Source organism: Oncorhynchus keta, chromosome 14 (genome assembly GCF_023373465.1).
Source record: "Oncorhynchus keta strain PuntledgeMale-10-30-2019 chromosome 14, Oket_V2, whole genome shotgun sequence".
NCBI classification, from domain to species: Eukaryota; Metazoa; Chordata; class Actinopteri; order Salmoniformes; family Salmonidae; genus Oncorhynchus; species Oncorhynchus keta.
Genome location: NC_068434.1, coordinates 69,088,078 through 69,102,897, shown reverse-complemented (window position 1 = coordinate 69,102,897; position 14,820 = coordinate 69,088,078). Strand labels below are relative to the sequence as shown.

At 45.2% G+C, this 14,820-nt stretch overlaps 1 protein-coding gene across 2 annotated transcripts in view; it reads left to right on the top strand.

Annotated features, from left to right (window-relative positions):
- The window catches only part of LOC118393864 (PH domain leucine-rich repeat-containing protein phosphatase 2-like), a 56,516-nt gene that overhangs the window by 11,754 nt on the left and 29,942 nt on the right, over positions 1 to 14,820 (top strand). For both annotated transcript variants that reach the window (XM_052462255.1, XM_035787016.2), the window contains one exon: positions 1,147 to 1,280. In XM_052462255.1, the coding sequence (XP_052318215.1) occupies positions 1,178 to 1,280 (103 nt within the window). In that variant the 5' untranslated portion in view covers positions 1,147 to 1,177. The remainder of the gene's footprint in view (positions 1 to 1,146; positions 1,281 to 14,820) is intronic.

The window sequence follows — 14,820 nt, the reverse complement described above, 5'->3', positions numbered from 1 at the left end:
AGCTCTTTTAGTTGTTTTTCTTGTTGGTGCCAACTGGTGTTTTTACGTGAGGTTAGGAAAGGGACTAAGAGTATTTAGTTGTCATTGGCTCAAAATAAACAGCTGTCAATTTAAACATATCAATAGTATAATATGATTGGTTACTGGAATCTCACTAGCAACGATAAGAATTCAACATTATTTGACCTGCGTTACAAATGCGTTAGAATAAGCAACACAATCACACACTGTATGCCACAAAGAGTGGCATATTGATTTACAGCATATTATGAATTATATTGGGCAAAGCTGGGGCTTCCATAGACAGTGGGTCATTGTGAAAAATACCCTCACACATTTTATTGAGTGGTTCACAGTGGTTCTGGCTGTAATGTCTTCACGGTGGTTCTGTCGCAGATATCCTTGGTGTGTTCAGGTGCAGATCAGAGTTGTTGTAGGCGTGCCATTGCCTGTGACAGGCTGGGGGTCACAGATTGCGGGCACAGCAGACCTCATGTTTGATAGCAGCATGAGAGGCCCTTAACAGGATTAGCCATGGAATGAGCTGATGATTTCATTAGGGCAATAAGGCAGAGGACTCACACAGGGAGTTAAAAGAAAGGGGTTCCATCACCATACCATTCAGACACATTATTCAGATGAGCCATTGTTATTAGAGTGCATTTTGGTCATTAGCAGGTGCTTCATATGATTAATGATGTTGTTCCTCCATATCTGACTATGAACTTTGGACCTGATACCTGTGAGGATATAGTTTCTCTCTCTGCTTGAGTGACATCCGGCACGGAGTCGGACTCTGTAAATGTTTTGATACAGGAGCCTCATCAATTCCCCAAGTCTGAAAGTGAAACACCTGTGTCCAGCTCTGCTGATTGGCATGACAGCTGTCCTCTGGACCTTACCTGTCATAACACAGGGAATGATGGCTTGGTGTGTGTGTGTGTGTGTGTGTGTGTGTGTGTGTGTGTGTTTGCGCAAATGTGTCCCAGAAATGGTTGATGAACGATGCCCCTTTGGTTGGATTCCAAGCTTGAAGGCAAAGATGTTCAAATGTAATTATACGTGTCGAGGAGAATCTGGGGGCCTGTTAAGGGTATTGATTGTGATTGGCATATATCCTGACGGTTTCTATTTCTGTCACTGCAGGAGGCTGGACCCCTCTGAGTGCCCTCTTCAGATGGTGTATGACTACCTGGCTGCTATAGGCTACCAGGACCCTCTGCGTGTTCAGAGAGAGGCGGCCAACTCGGACCTCAGCTGCATGATCCGCTTCTACAGTGGTGAGTAGTGACCCAGGGGCCTGTCAAGGCTCTCCTTCACTGGGTTCTGACTGGGCTCAGCCTGTTCTGCTGGAACCAGGCCTGGAGCCCTGTCAATGGACCTGGCTCTGTTGGTTATGGAGCAGTCTAAACTGTCAGCTTCTGGGAGGGGGCTTGTTTTTCTGGTCCATAGTGTGTGTGTGTCAGTGTTTTTGTGACGATGTGTGTCTTTCCACTACTCTCCCGGCTGCAGGGCTGTTAGCGCTACCCTGACTTAATGAAGTAGGCTTCACTCACCTGGATTGGGGTTTATTTTTGCGTAACCTTTTATGCATGTAACAGTCTTTGTAACTTGGGGGAAAAATTGTACTCTTTCTAGTATTTTTGTGCTCTCTAAATTGTACTATTTCTAGTGTGTCTGGGTCTGTATACTGTCTGTCTGTTTGCAGGAGCCAAGCAGCCTGGGCTTGTTGTACTTTAGCTTTCATAATGGCAGCAAGACACAACTCTGATCGCGCTGGCGGATCGGTCTGTCAGAGATTGTGGAGCAGCATTTTGTACTTAGAAGAATTCATGTTTTCCACTTAAAATATTATGCTTTCTCTGTCTGCGCCTCTCTACACTTCCACCTGAGTGAAGAATCTGTACTAGCTTCAGCACCCAGCTAGTTTCAATCTGTCTAGTACTTTAAGAGGAATCAGGCTGGTTTATCAGGGCCCGAGTGGTAAACTACGAAGCAAGCTAGATCTACTCAGGATTTTCTAAAGGTAGCCAGCTTCAGTTAGCTTTCCATTCCAGCTCAGGCGTCATCCGTACTTCAACAATGAATACTGCTCGTCTGCCTGCCGATAACTCTAGCACGTGGCTTGGCTCAAACTCTTCATTTAATTTTTTTTTTTTACCTTTATTTAACTAGACAAGTCAGTTAAGAACAAATTATTTTTTTCAATGACGGCCTAGGAACAGTGGGTTAACTGCCTTGTTCAGGGGCAGAACGACAAATTTTTATCTTGTCAGCTCAGGGATTCGATCTAGCAACCTTTCGGTTACTAGTCCAATGCTCTAACCACTAGGCTACCTGTCGCCGAAGACAATGCTGAAAAATCAATCTGTGGGCAAGTCAGTGCCACAATTACTTTTGTATTTATAGATTTTTTTGTACTTACCCATTTTCTCCCCAATTTCGTGATATCCAATTGGTAGTTAGTCTTGTTCCGTCGCTGAAACTACCGTACGGACTCGGGAGAGGTGAAGGTCAAGAGCCATGCGTCCTCCGAAACACAACCCCGTCCAGTCACACTGCTTCTTGACACACTGCTCGCTTAGCCTGGAAGCCAGCCGCGCCAATGTGTCGGAGGAAACACCGTACAGCTGGTGGCGACCCAAGTCGGCGTGCATGCGCCCGGCCTGCCACAAGGACTCGCTAGAGTGCGATTGGTCAAGGACATCCAGCCAGTCAAACCCTCCCCAAGCCAGACGACGCTGGGCAATTGTGCACTACCTCATGGGTCTCCCCGGATCGAACTCGGGGCTGTAGTGACTCCTCTAGCTCTGTGATGCAGTGCCTAAGACCACTACGCCACCCAGTGAAAGTATAGTTAACTTGAAAATTCAGCAGGCTATCATATGAAATAGACTTTTAGAAGTGCTTTCTTTATTTTATTACGGTTATCAATGCACAAGCACCTTTTCCCTCCAATTATAAAATGGTGGTATTGGGTCATACAAAAGCTTTACTGTGCGTGAAGTTTCATATGCATTTGTCATTACGAAATGTGTAATGTGATCAGTATTTTAACATGACTATTTTGATGAATAAAATATTTAATCAGTTTGTCTTCAAATGAACTGGTATGATGACTCAATCTTTGCGAGAGTGCAGGAATCTGCTTTCATTGGTCCTCAACTTATGGCTCAGACACTCAGGATCAATGTAGTTAGCCCGGAGATAGCCTGCCTGGTGAATACAAGACGCAAGATCCTTAATGGCCTGGCTCCCCCTCCACTCAATATTTTTGTTAAACAGAAAACCCAGACATATGGCAGCAGATCCACAAGGTCTGCCATGAGAGGTGACTGTATAGTTCCCTTAAGGAAAAGCACCTTTAGTAAATCTGCATTCTCTGTGAGAGCTTCCCATGTCTGGAATACACTGCCATCAGACACACATAACTGCACCACATATCACACTTTCACAAAATGCTTGAAGACATGGCTAAAGGTCAATCAGATTTGTGAACATGGTCCCTAGCTGTGTGTTGCCGCTTTCCATGTTGTCTGTTGTCTGTAGCTTGTGAGGTGTGGAAACACTTTGTTGCTTTTATGAATTTTGTCTTGCTGCTTTTTGTTCTATGTTGCTCTGTCTGTATGCTACGTCTTGCTTGTCCTATGTTGCTCTGTCTGTATGCTATCTCTTGCTTGTCCTACGTTGCTATGTCTTGCTTGTCCTATGTTGCTCTGTCTGTATGCTATGTCTTGCTTGTCCTATGTTGCTATGTCTTGCTTGTTCTATGTTGCTATTGTCTATATTGTAATTGTTTTTAATAACCTGCCCAGGGACTGCGGTTGAAAATTAGCCGGCTGGCTAAAACCGGCACTTTTACTGAAACGTTGATTAATGTGCACTGTCCCTGTAAAACTAAATAAATAAACTAAGGTTAGATCTGAAGGATTTGTTGCCATAGAAATTCACCTGGATAAAAGGTGAGCCATGTTTGTGGTACCAGTTATCCCAAGTTACTCGAGTTGACCAAAGATACCTTGCTAAGTCCTCAAACTGGGCTTGTAGTATAGGGCTGAGGTGACCTCTGTTTAATGTTTCCATTGTTTGAACCGGGTTCTATTGTGGTTTGGGTTGCTACTACAACAGTTCAATCCCACATCCTCAAGATGATGGCCCATAAGTGGCTGCCTTCTCCCCTGGGAAGGGGTTTTAAGTGACAGCTACTAGTTCAGGCCTGTGAGGGATGTGTGTCAGATGCGACCCTGGGCGAGGGTAACCTTCATTACTCTGAGGCCAGGACGCAGCCCAAACAGCCATACATCAGGGCTGCGTGGTCCCAGACTGACCATCCTTCTTCCCTGGGCCTGGTGCAGGTTAGCGTTGTTTGCAATTAATCTTGTTCTTTTGGCAACTCTGCAGTGGTCACTCGCTGGCACAGCCAAAAAGTCATCAAATCTGATTTTAAATTAAATAAATGAAATTTTGGGGCAGCAGGTAGCCTAGTGGTTAGTATTGGGCCAGTAACCGAAAGGTTGCTAGATCAAATCTCTAAGCTGACAAGGTAAAAATCTGTCGTTCTGCCCCTTAACAAGGCAGTTAACCCACTGTTCCAAGGCAATCATTGTAAATAAGAATTTGTTCTTAACTGACTTGCCTAGTTAATGTTTTATTAACCTTTATTTAAGAACAAAAAGTACATTTTTGTTTCATGGATTTTGACTTTGCAGCTGGCCAAACTAAGGGGAAATTGCTCAGTTTAGCCCCCAGGACAAGACTCATGACAATAAACGTCAACCTGCGGGCCTGGCTGGCAGCGTCACTTCTCTGTCACAGCCCCAACAGTAACTAACTATCCCTGAGTCACTGATGTTTGGCACCAGATACAGGATGGATGTGGCTGGTTCATTTTAACACACTGGAGATGTATTTACAATGGTGTGATGTGTCCATATCATTCAGTCAGTCTCTCTCTCTCACACTCCTCCCTCTGTGATCCTGTGTGGTAGTGGCAGGTCTAATGATCCTCTTATCAGTCCAGATAGGCTTTGCTGTAAGGGGAAGAGGAGCGAGGACCTGATGTTCTGTGATGTCTCTCCTATTAATAACCAGGCTGAGACTGGCTGGGCCTAGCACTGTGTTGCTGAGTCAGTGTCACTGGCTGGGGCTGTGGCCGCGCCCATGCTGTGGTGAGAGACAGTGAGAATGAAAGAGCGAGAAAACGAAAACTAGAGGGAACTAGAGCGAGAGGGGAAGAAAGCGTGACCACAATCTCTGGCTGGCAAAGCCTTCTCACACCCTGTCACACGCACACGCAGTGAAAGAGCCCCTCCCTCCCCATCCACTGACTGCACGTGCTCAGGCATTCACCACACAGCCTCGCGATACCTCCCAGAGAAATCCTTCTGAACATACTCAGGCTGTTTCAGTGCATGTACGGTCACTATGTACTAAAATAGACTAAAACTACAGTTAGTGGATGTGTATTTTGTATTGAGAATAAAGCATGCCCCTCTTGTCTGTCTGGTTGGTTCTCAGTGCTGTCACTCTGTCTTGCTGTCGGCTCTCCAGCGCGTTGCAGGCCTCATTCTCAGTCACAGTGCATAGGCTACAGTGGGAACAGAACAGTGCTGGTCTCTCCCCTGCTCGGCCCAGTCCTGTGAGAGCTGGCTGTGCTGTGCTGTGGTGTTTTTGAGCAGAGCAGACCTGTGGCCCGGAGGTTGGCCAAGCCCTGGGAGAGATCTCCCTCACCTTTTATTAGCTGCTTGTGGGAAAACACAGGGAACACTGGCACCCAGGCAACCTATCTAGGCTAGCAGGGTGGCTGGATTGGATCAGATGAGGACTCTCATACAGAACTACGGTAAAATGTCTCCACTCTCAACCCATACAGTCATGGGGTAACAAGTCTTTCCACCCACACATTTAAGGGGTTGTTAAAGAGCTCTCCACCCACACAGTGGTGATGAAATAGATGGGCTGTGTTAGTTGGAGAACTCCATAACAACCCTGTGCTGTACATATGTCTTTCTCAGGTGCCTGGCAGCTGTTGTCAGGGGTAACCTAACCTCCTGATTGAGCTGATGAGGGGATCTCTGCCGCAGCTGTAAACAGTACAGCCATCATAGGAAGGGTTTGTCAGTACGTTCACACTTTTAATGATGTCTTTGTAAACCCTTTCTAAGGCCTACGTAAAGGCTTCACAAATCAGTCGCTATAAGCATATGACATTCTATATAGAGGGTGGAATAAGGGTGATCAGTTGACACATGACAAAGCACTTCTTATCACCCTTAAATGGTTAACCTTTATACGTAATAAAGTGTGTTGCAGTTAAGGTGTGACCATGAATCCTGCATTCACTGTGCTGTATGTTGGTGCACATGCCTGTGCAAGGGTTGCGCTGTGCACACCTTTCTAAAATGTGTTGGTATTCACACTGTAGAGGTGTTGAAGGGTTTTGCGAAGCGCAGGTTTATGACTTCCTTCTCACTTTCCATGTCAGAGAGGTGTTGATAAGGGAACATTGTGTGAGTTATTAAAATACACACGGCTCTATTTGTACAGGAATCTAATCTCCGAATCCCCCCGAACCACAGCCCTGTTGCCCACTCACAACAGCCTGCTGTGGCGCTCCAATGAGATGAAAACAAACATGGAGGGGGGAGTAAACATGAATAAATGCTGACTTAATAAAGCCCTCTATGAAAACAACTCTCCAGAGACCTGGGGGGACGTACAGCTGCAGCTCTGAGGGGGCATGTGAGTCCTGGCGCTGGTCCACTGGTTCTGGCTTCACCTCGGCCGGTCCGGACCTGGTTCTGCTCTGGAGTTCATATCCAGCCTGGGAGCCTTAGTGTCTCAGCAGAGGGGAGTTAATCATATGAGGGCTGACCAAGTTTAGTCAACTAATGAGTTATTGATCTGCCAGGATCTTATCAGAAAATACCAATGAAAACTAAGTAAACAGCGTGGAGGCCCTAAGCTGCGCTGACAGGGGCCAGAGCAAACCGTAGGGGGTCCAGCAGCCAGGCCATAGAGCCCACTGGGCTGCTGCTCACACAGGGGTCAGTGCTGGGCCCCTATTACAGACTGACCCATCAGTAATTGTCAGTGCCTGGAGGGACAGGTCAGCAGAGAGCAGACGGAGCAGGATTACAGTACACTACTTCCTGGTGTCACTAACTGATGAACTGAATAACAGGGAGAGGAGGAGGGGGTAAGAGTGGGATGGCACGACCAGGGGGAGAGGAATAGTGCTCTTACTCATGAGACATGATTCCCCCCCCCCCGAGCAGCGTCTTTGCATCTCTCTACCTTCTCAATACTATATGCAGATTCTAAATGTGAGTCAGCAATCAACTGCTAGAGATTTTCCAGGGACAGACACTGGCTCCTCAGCCTTGAGTCACGCAAATCTGTGGCTTAAAGAGCTGGGTGTCTCGGAAGTTTAGATTTGGTCTATTTCAATGCAATCTTTATTGGGAAATTACCCCTCCATCCTATTGCTGAACCGTAGAGGGATGGGGAAGATGTGCATATCGGGAAATGCTCGCTGGACTTTCTACCTTCCCATTGTTCAGTATCCAGTAAGCACTGCCCCTGTCCCATAGTTCTGTCCTGTCTGCATTATTCTGCTGAAGCAGTTTTCATTTTATTTGATTTCCCTAGTATGGAAGCAAGCTTAAGGACTTTATGAATTGCATTTCTCACAGTAAGAATAGGTCACAGAGGGGGCCTGCACGGCTCTGATTTGATGTTATTGCCAAAAATGACCTGCTGTTCTGATCCTGGGCTGCAGTAAGCCTGTGTTTCTGCCTCCACTGGCCCCCCACTGCAAACTAACCTAATCTATGCAATATTCTTCTAGTTCTCCCTGTTGGAGACAGAACATCAAGGCAGTTGTTCAGTCTGGATGGACGGACGGGGCTATCTGGAGTCATGTCTGGCTGACAGCTGAAACCTGGTCTGGCTTGGGGGATTCTCAGTAGAGGTCGACCGATTTAAAAAAATAAAAAATAAAAGATTTTTCAACGCCGATACCGATTCATTGGAGGACCAAAAAAGCCGATACCGATTTTAAATCTGACTGTTTTTATTTGTAATAATGACAATTACAACAATACTGAATGAAAAGGTATTTTAACTTAATACATCAATAAAATCAATTTAGCCTCAAATAAATAATGAAACATGTTCAATTTGGTTTAAATAATGCAAAAACAAAGAACTTTCTTTTGGAGAAGAAAGTAAAAGTGCAATATGTGCCATGTAAGAAAGCTAATGTTTAAGTTCCTTGCTCAGAACATGAGAACATATGAAAGCTGGTGGTTCCTTTTAACATGAGTCTTTCATATTCCCAGGTAAGAATTTTTAGGTTGTAGTTATTATAGGACTATTTCCCTCTATACCATTTGTATTTAATTAACCTTTGATGATTGGATGTTCTTATAGGCACTTTAGTATTGCCTGTGTAACAGTATAGCTTCCGTCCCTCTCCTCGCTCCTACCCGGGCTCGAACCAGCAACACAACGACAACAGTCACCATCAAAGCAGCGTTACCCATGCAGAGCAAGGGGAACAACTACTAGAAGGCTCAGAGCGAGTGACGTTTGAACTGCTACTAGCGTGCGCTAACTAGCTAGCCATTTCACTTTGGTTACACCAGCCTCCTCTCGGGAGTTGATAGGCTTGAAGTCATAAACAACGCAATGCTTGAAGCACAACGAAGAGCTGCTGGCAAAATGCACAAAGGTGCTGTTTGAATGAATGCTTACGAGCCTGCTGCTGCCTACCACTGCTCAGTCAGATACTAGTATGCTTGTATGCTCAGTCAGATTATATGCAACGCAGGACACGCTAGATAAACTAGTAATATCAATCAAACGTGTAGTTAACTAGTGATTATAATTGATTGATTGTTTTTTACAAGATAGGTTTAATGCTAGCTAGCAACTTACCTTGACTTACTGCATTCGCGTAACTCCTTGTGGAGTGCAACGAGAGGCAGGTGGTTGTAGCGTTGGACTATTTAACTGTAAGGCTGCAAGATTGGATCCCCTGAGCTGACAAGGTGAAAATCTGTCATTCTGCCCCTGAACGAGGCAGTTAACCCACAGTTCCTAGGCCATCTTTGAAAATAAGAATGTGTTCTTAACTGACTTGCCTAGTTAAAGGTAAAATAAGGGTGTAAAAAAAAAAACAGCCAAATCGGTGTCCAGAAATACCGATTTTCAGATTGTTATGAAAACTTGAAATCGGCCCTAATTAATCGGCCATTCCGATGAATCGGTCGACCTCTAATTCTCAGGTGCTGATACTCCATAGGGAAAGTTGATGTACAAGTGTTGGGTCTACAGAATGCATTTGGCCCATTGCCACTTCCTTTGACTCTCGCTCTCTCTTATTCTGTGTCTCTGTACGGTAGTTTCAATGCCACAGGGGACACAGTTTGACCTACCTCACTCCCCTGCCCATCTGGTGACTGTTGAAGAAAGACTTGACCACTGTCGCCAAGACTGCCGTCAACAGGAGACAGGGACATTAGAGCTGAGGGACAGAGGGCAGCGGTGTAAGGGGGGTTCACCCAGGACATGCACTGTGATTATGTCACTGTCCCTGTGGCTTGGCAGTGACTGAGCAGCGGAAGTGAGACTAGGTTTAGTGATTAGGCATGTCCTCCCTCTACCCCTGCTGCCGAGGACTCCCACCCTGCTGCTATTGGAACTGCTGCTTGAGTCCAGCCTGAGAGAGAGAACAGAGAAAGAGAGCGCGCGAACAGAGTAAAACAACATCTGCCGCTCTGCCAGACCTGTACACATTTTAGAACCAATGAGATTGGTCCATATCATAAATTACTGGTGTGGGAGTGGCTGACTAATGCTCAGGGGTGAAGGGGTAATTATACACTCCCCGACATATAACGGTATTTATTTGGACAATGAAGCTCAAACTTTTAATTTGGCTCTATACTGAAGCTAAAACTTAATTTGGTTCATACCACTCAAATACTAACCTCCCCTGTAAATGGTACTGATGAGAGGTTAGCATGTCTTGGGGGTATGATCTTTGTGCCTAACTTTCTCACTCATCATTATTCCCGATTCATTCATGATTGTCCGTAATCATAGTAGCTTTCACATTAGTGTAGAAGTGTTTAGAAACATATTTTGTTCTTATTTACAATAAAAGAGACTCAAATGACACACAATACATTATTTACCATTCATCTCTATTGGGAGCAACATAATCTGTAACCGAATGAAAACAAACTGAAAATGCATCCAACAAGATTTTATTGTATCTAGCGTGATGCTATCATTGTGTGCTAGGAATAAACCAAATACTAAGCTTTTGACTGACTACTTTAATTCACAAGTACATTTTTCCAAATACTTATAACACCTTCAAATGAGGGGACTAGACACATATATTGCTTTCATTTCTAAACAGTAAAACAGATCTGTATGAAAATTCCCTCGAATAAAAGTTAACATTCTGTACTGTTAACTGAAATGAAAAAAGTAATTTCAAATCCAAAATGCTGGAGTATAGAGCCAAACTTAAAGTTATAGCTTCACTATTCAAATAAATATGCAGGGGATTGTAGATGGTGCAGATGTACCAGCCTGGAGCAGACTTGTGTTCCAAGGTACTCAACGTTTCCCTGGCAACTCTGACATGGTGGGAAAGCATGCGTGTTTGTTTTGGGTGCAGCAGTTTGCCGTGAATGGCTGAGACTTGTTTTCATTGTGATTGAATGAGAGAGTTATTGGCAGAAAGTGTTATTGTTGTGTTGGAAGTTGAAGTGTCAGAGTGTTCTCGCTATCCCGGGCACACTGCAAACATTAGTGGGGTTGTCTTTCATTAAAAATAAACGAAGAATCTTCGAGTATGTTTTTGTGACCGTTTCAGGTCTGTTGGCTGGGTGTTTGAGCTGTGCTGACTGCTGTAAATTGTTGCACATTAGAGCCTAATGCAACAGTGGGAGAAAGTTGTGTGGTAATTGTGTAACATTGGGGATGAGGCCACATCTGAGATACTGCGAATGTCATTAGCCTATATTATCAATTATAAACTGGGTAGTTTGAGCCCTGAATTCTGATTGGCTGACAGCCGTGGTATATCAGACCGCATTCCATGGCTATGGCCAAACATTTATTTTTACTGCTCTAATTAAGTTGGTAACCAGTTTATAATCGCAATAAAGCACCTCTGGGGCAGTGCGCGCTAATCCTCCGACACATTGGTGCGACTGGCTTCCGGGTCGGATGCGCGCTGTGTTAAGAAGCAGTGCAGCTTGGTTGGGTTGTGTTTCGGAGGATGCATGGCTTTCGACCTTCGTCTCTCCCGAGCCTGTACGGGAGTTGTGGCGATGAGACAAGATATTAATTACTAACAATTGGATACCACAAAATTGGGGAGAAAAAGGGGGTAAAAAATAAGAACCAGCCCTTAGCTGTGGTATATTGGCCATATACCACCCCCTCAGGCCTTATTGCGGAAGTATGATTTTGTATTCCCCGTCATTCTGATAGCATGAGATCCATAAAGTACGTACTTGCCATCACCCTGTAGCAATGCAACAGTATAGGCTGTGGGTATTTACACACAACCATGTTAATGGGGGTGGCATTTTTCCATGGCCAGAGCAGGGAGAGCAGAGCACAGCTCAGTGTCTCTATGCGTTCAATTTGTTCAGCTTGATGCTGCTCTGTGCAGAGGCCTGCCCCTCAGATTTGGAGTTGAGTCCAGGGGGATGTCCAATTTAGAAACGCTTGTTGACATCTTGCATAATAGTCAGAAGATCTCGAAGTAGATTTGATTTGAAGGGCTTTTTAGGGCTACGCTTTGTTTAAAATAGCGCTGTATTGTCCTTGAGCTACATTCTGCTGCCGTCTCTCAAAATGCAATCAAACCCCCAAATATTGAGTGACTTTCACATTCCTCTTATTGCTGTAGAAAACGTTAACTCTAGTTAGATGTGGCATTTTCAGTCTGGCCCTCTGGCTCCATTGTTCAGAGAGGGCTTATATCTGTAGTGTTTCTGGGTGTTGCTCCAGCTTGGGTCATCACTGTGCGCTAGCTACAAACACTATGAACCATTCCCTCTCACAACCCACTGCACCAGAGTCAACACTATTTATAATAATGAGGCAGTGTTTTTCCTGTGTGTGATGTTGGAGGTGCGAATGCTCAGTGGGACTCTGAGTCAGTAGTCTGAGATTGTATTGGCGTGCTGTGTTCTTGCATCATTTCACGGAGAGGTGGAAAGAACAGGGAGGTGATTATTAGGTGTTTAATTCAGTTGGAGGGCGAGATATGAAAGTGAGAAAGAGATTTGTGGAGAGGGGGCTGGTAACCAGCAGTTCATTGGGGGATAGAATGGGATGAGTGTGTGGTTGAGGGAGGAATGTGGCGGTTTGTGGTGTATTTGCTGTGGGGCCAGTGGGAGAGAGCGTCCTGTCTGCCCGTGTCTTCCTGGCTGTATGTGGAGCCCCTACAGGGCTACAAGTCTGTCTTTGACAGGTCAGCCTCCTTCAACCTCACTGACACAGACGCATGGAGGACAGGGCAATGATGCAGCTCTCCCCCCTCTCTCTCTATCCCTCTTTCCCTATCGATTGCTCTTCCCCTCTCCCTCTCCTTCTAAGGCTGGCTGCCCTTGGCCCCTAGGGCCTTTGTGCTGGAAGTGAGGTACTCTGGTCCTCTTCTCTCTGACAGAGGGGAAGCCTGGGGATCAGAAACCTCTATTGATCCCCAGCCAGCGCCAGCAGCCCAGTTTTGCTGTCAAATGCCCTTGTCTTGTTCATTATGGGTTTTCCAGACAGCACAAAGTCAAGCAGCCTGACTTCATTTTGATCCCTGGCCGCCACTCCTTAGACGTGAAAGAGAAGAAAAGGGCAGAGAGAGCGAGGACATGTCTGCCTGCCTCTGGGAGTTGGAGACAAGGAGGTGGTATTAAGAAAAACGCAGACCGTGTTATTTCAAGGGAAATTGACAACAGAGGATAAAACAAAGCTATTCTGTGCCCTTTGTGCTTATTTTACCGGCCTTTAACCTGAGTGTACTTGATGCCTGGCAGAGCAGAGGGAGGGAGGCCTGCTGTTTGTGTCCTTCAGAAGCAGCATACTCAGGCTGCAACACTAGCCTCACCTCACTGCTACATAATTAGATTGAACGAGCGTTTTAATGTGACAAAAGCCTGACTCATTCATCAACCTGACTGATGCATCTGGGTTAGAGCATCTCTGAGAACAATCGCAAAGTTGTGTGTGTTAATGAAAGGGGAGACTGATCAAAAGCTAGGGACAACTCGAGTTGGGCCACTGAATGCTCACCAGTATCACCTGGTGTTTTGATCAACCTTGTCAGCGGCCTAGACATGCAGAGCCCCGTGATCTCTGATCAGATGTTAGAGGGAGTGACACTCACACTGTTGATATCTACCATGGATGAGCCATAGATTATAATGCCTTCAAACTATCTTTAGATTCCATCCAGCGAATAAATTGGTTTTGATACGTTATTACAGTGTGTCATAGCAGATGTTAAGCATGCTCTAGAGATATCAACTCTCTATGTGGAGGATAATGAGACTATAGGCTGGACTGATCTGCTGACATAAGAACACTTCCAGGAAGAGATGTCCTATTCATTGACTAATGCATAGGTGACATCATCGTGACCTGTTGATATCAGTGTGACTTCATGTTCTGGCAGCGTCTAGCCCTCTCCTTGTCTTTGTCTCTTGATCACACTACCCCTTTTGAGAACATATGGTATGAATTAACGTAATGTAATGATTGTGTACAGGGTGTGGGTGGGATGTATGTGCACTGTGTACGTACAGTATGTGTGTGATACGGTGTATTCGGAAAGTATTCAGACCCCTTGACATTTTCTACTTTTCTACGTTACAGCCTTATTCTAAAACCAATTGAATTGTTTTTTCCCCCCTCATCAATCTGCACACAATACCCAATAATGACAAAGCAAGAACACGTTTTTAGACATTTTTGCAAATGTATAAAAATAAATAAAAAATACTGATACCATATTTACATAAGTATTCAGACCCTTTACTCAGTACTTTGTTGAAGCACATTTGGCAGTGATTACTGTCTCAAGTCTTCTTGGGTATGAGGCTATAATGTTAGCACACCGCTATCTGGGGAGTTTCTCCCATTCTTGTCTCCAGATCCTCTCAAGCTCTCAGGTTGGATGGAGAGTGTCAAATGTTCAATCGGGTTCAATTCTGGGTTCTGGCTGGGCCAGAAGGACATTCAGGGACTTGTGCAGAAGCCACTTCTGCCTTTTCTTGGCTGTGTGCTTAGGGTCGTTGTCCTGTTGGAAGGTGAACCTTCGCCCCAGTCTGAGGTCCTGGGCACTCTGGTGCAGGTTTTCATTAAGGATCTCCCTGACCAAGGCCCTTCTCCCCTGGTGGCTCAGTTTGGCCGGGCAGCCAGCTCTAGGAAGAGTCTTGGTGGTTCCAAACTTCCATTTAAGAATGATGGAGGCCACTGTGTTCTTGGGCACATTCAATGCAGCAGTAATGTTTTGGTACCCTTCCCCCTCGACACAACCCTGTCTCGGAGCTCTATCTAAAATTCCTTCTAATCTCGTGTTTTTTGCACTGACAGGCAATGTCAACTGTGGGACCTTATATAGACAGGTGAGTGTACCTTTCCAAATCATGTCCAATCAATTTAATTTATCACAGCTGGACTACAATACAGTTGTAGAAACATCTCAATGATGGTCAATGGAAACAGGATGCACCTGAGCCCAATATCGAGTCTCATAGCAAAGGGTCTGAAAACTTATGTAAATAAGGTATT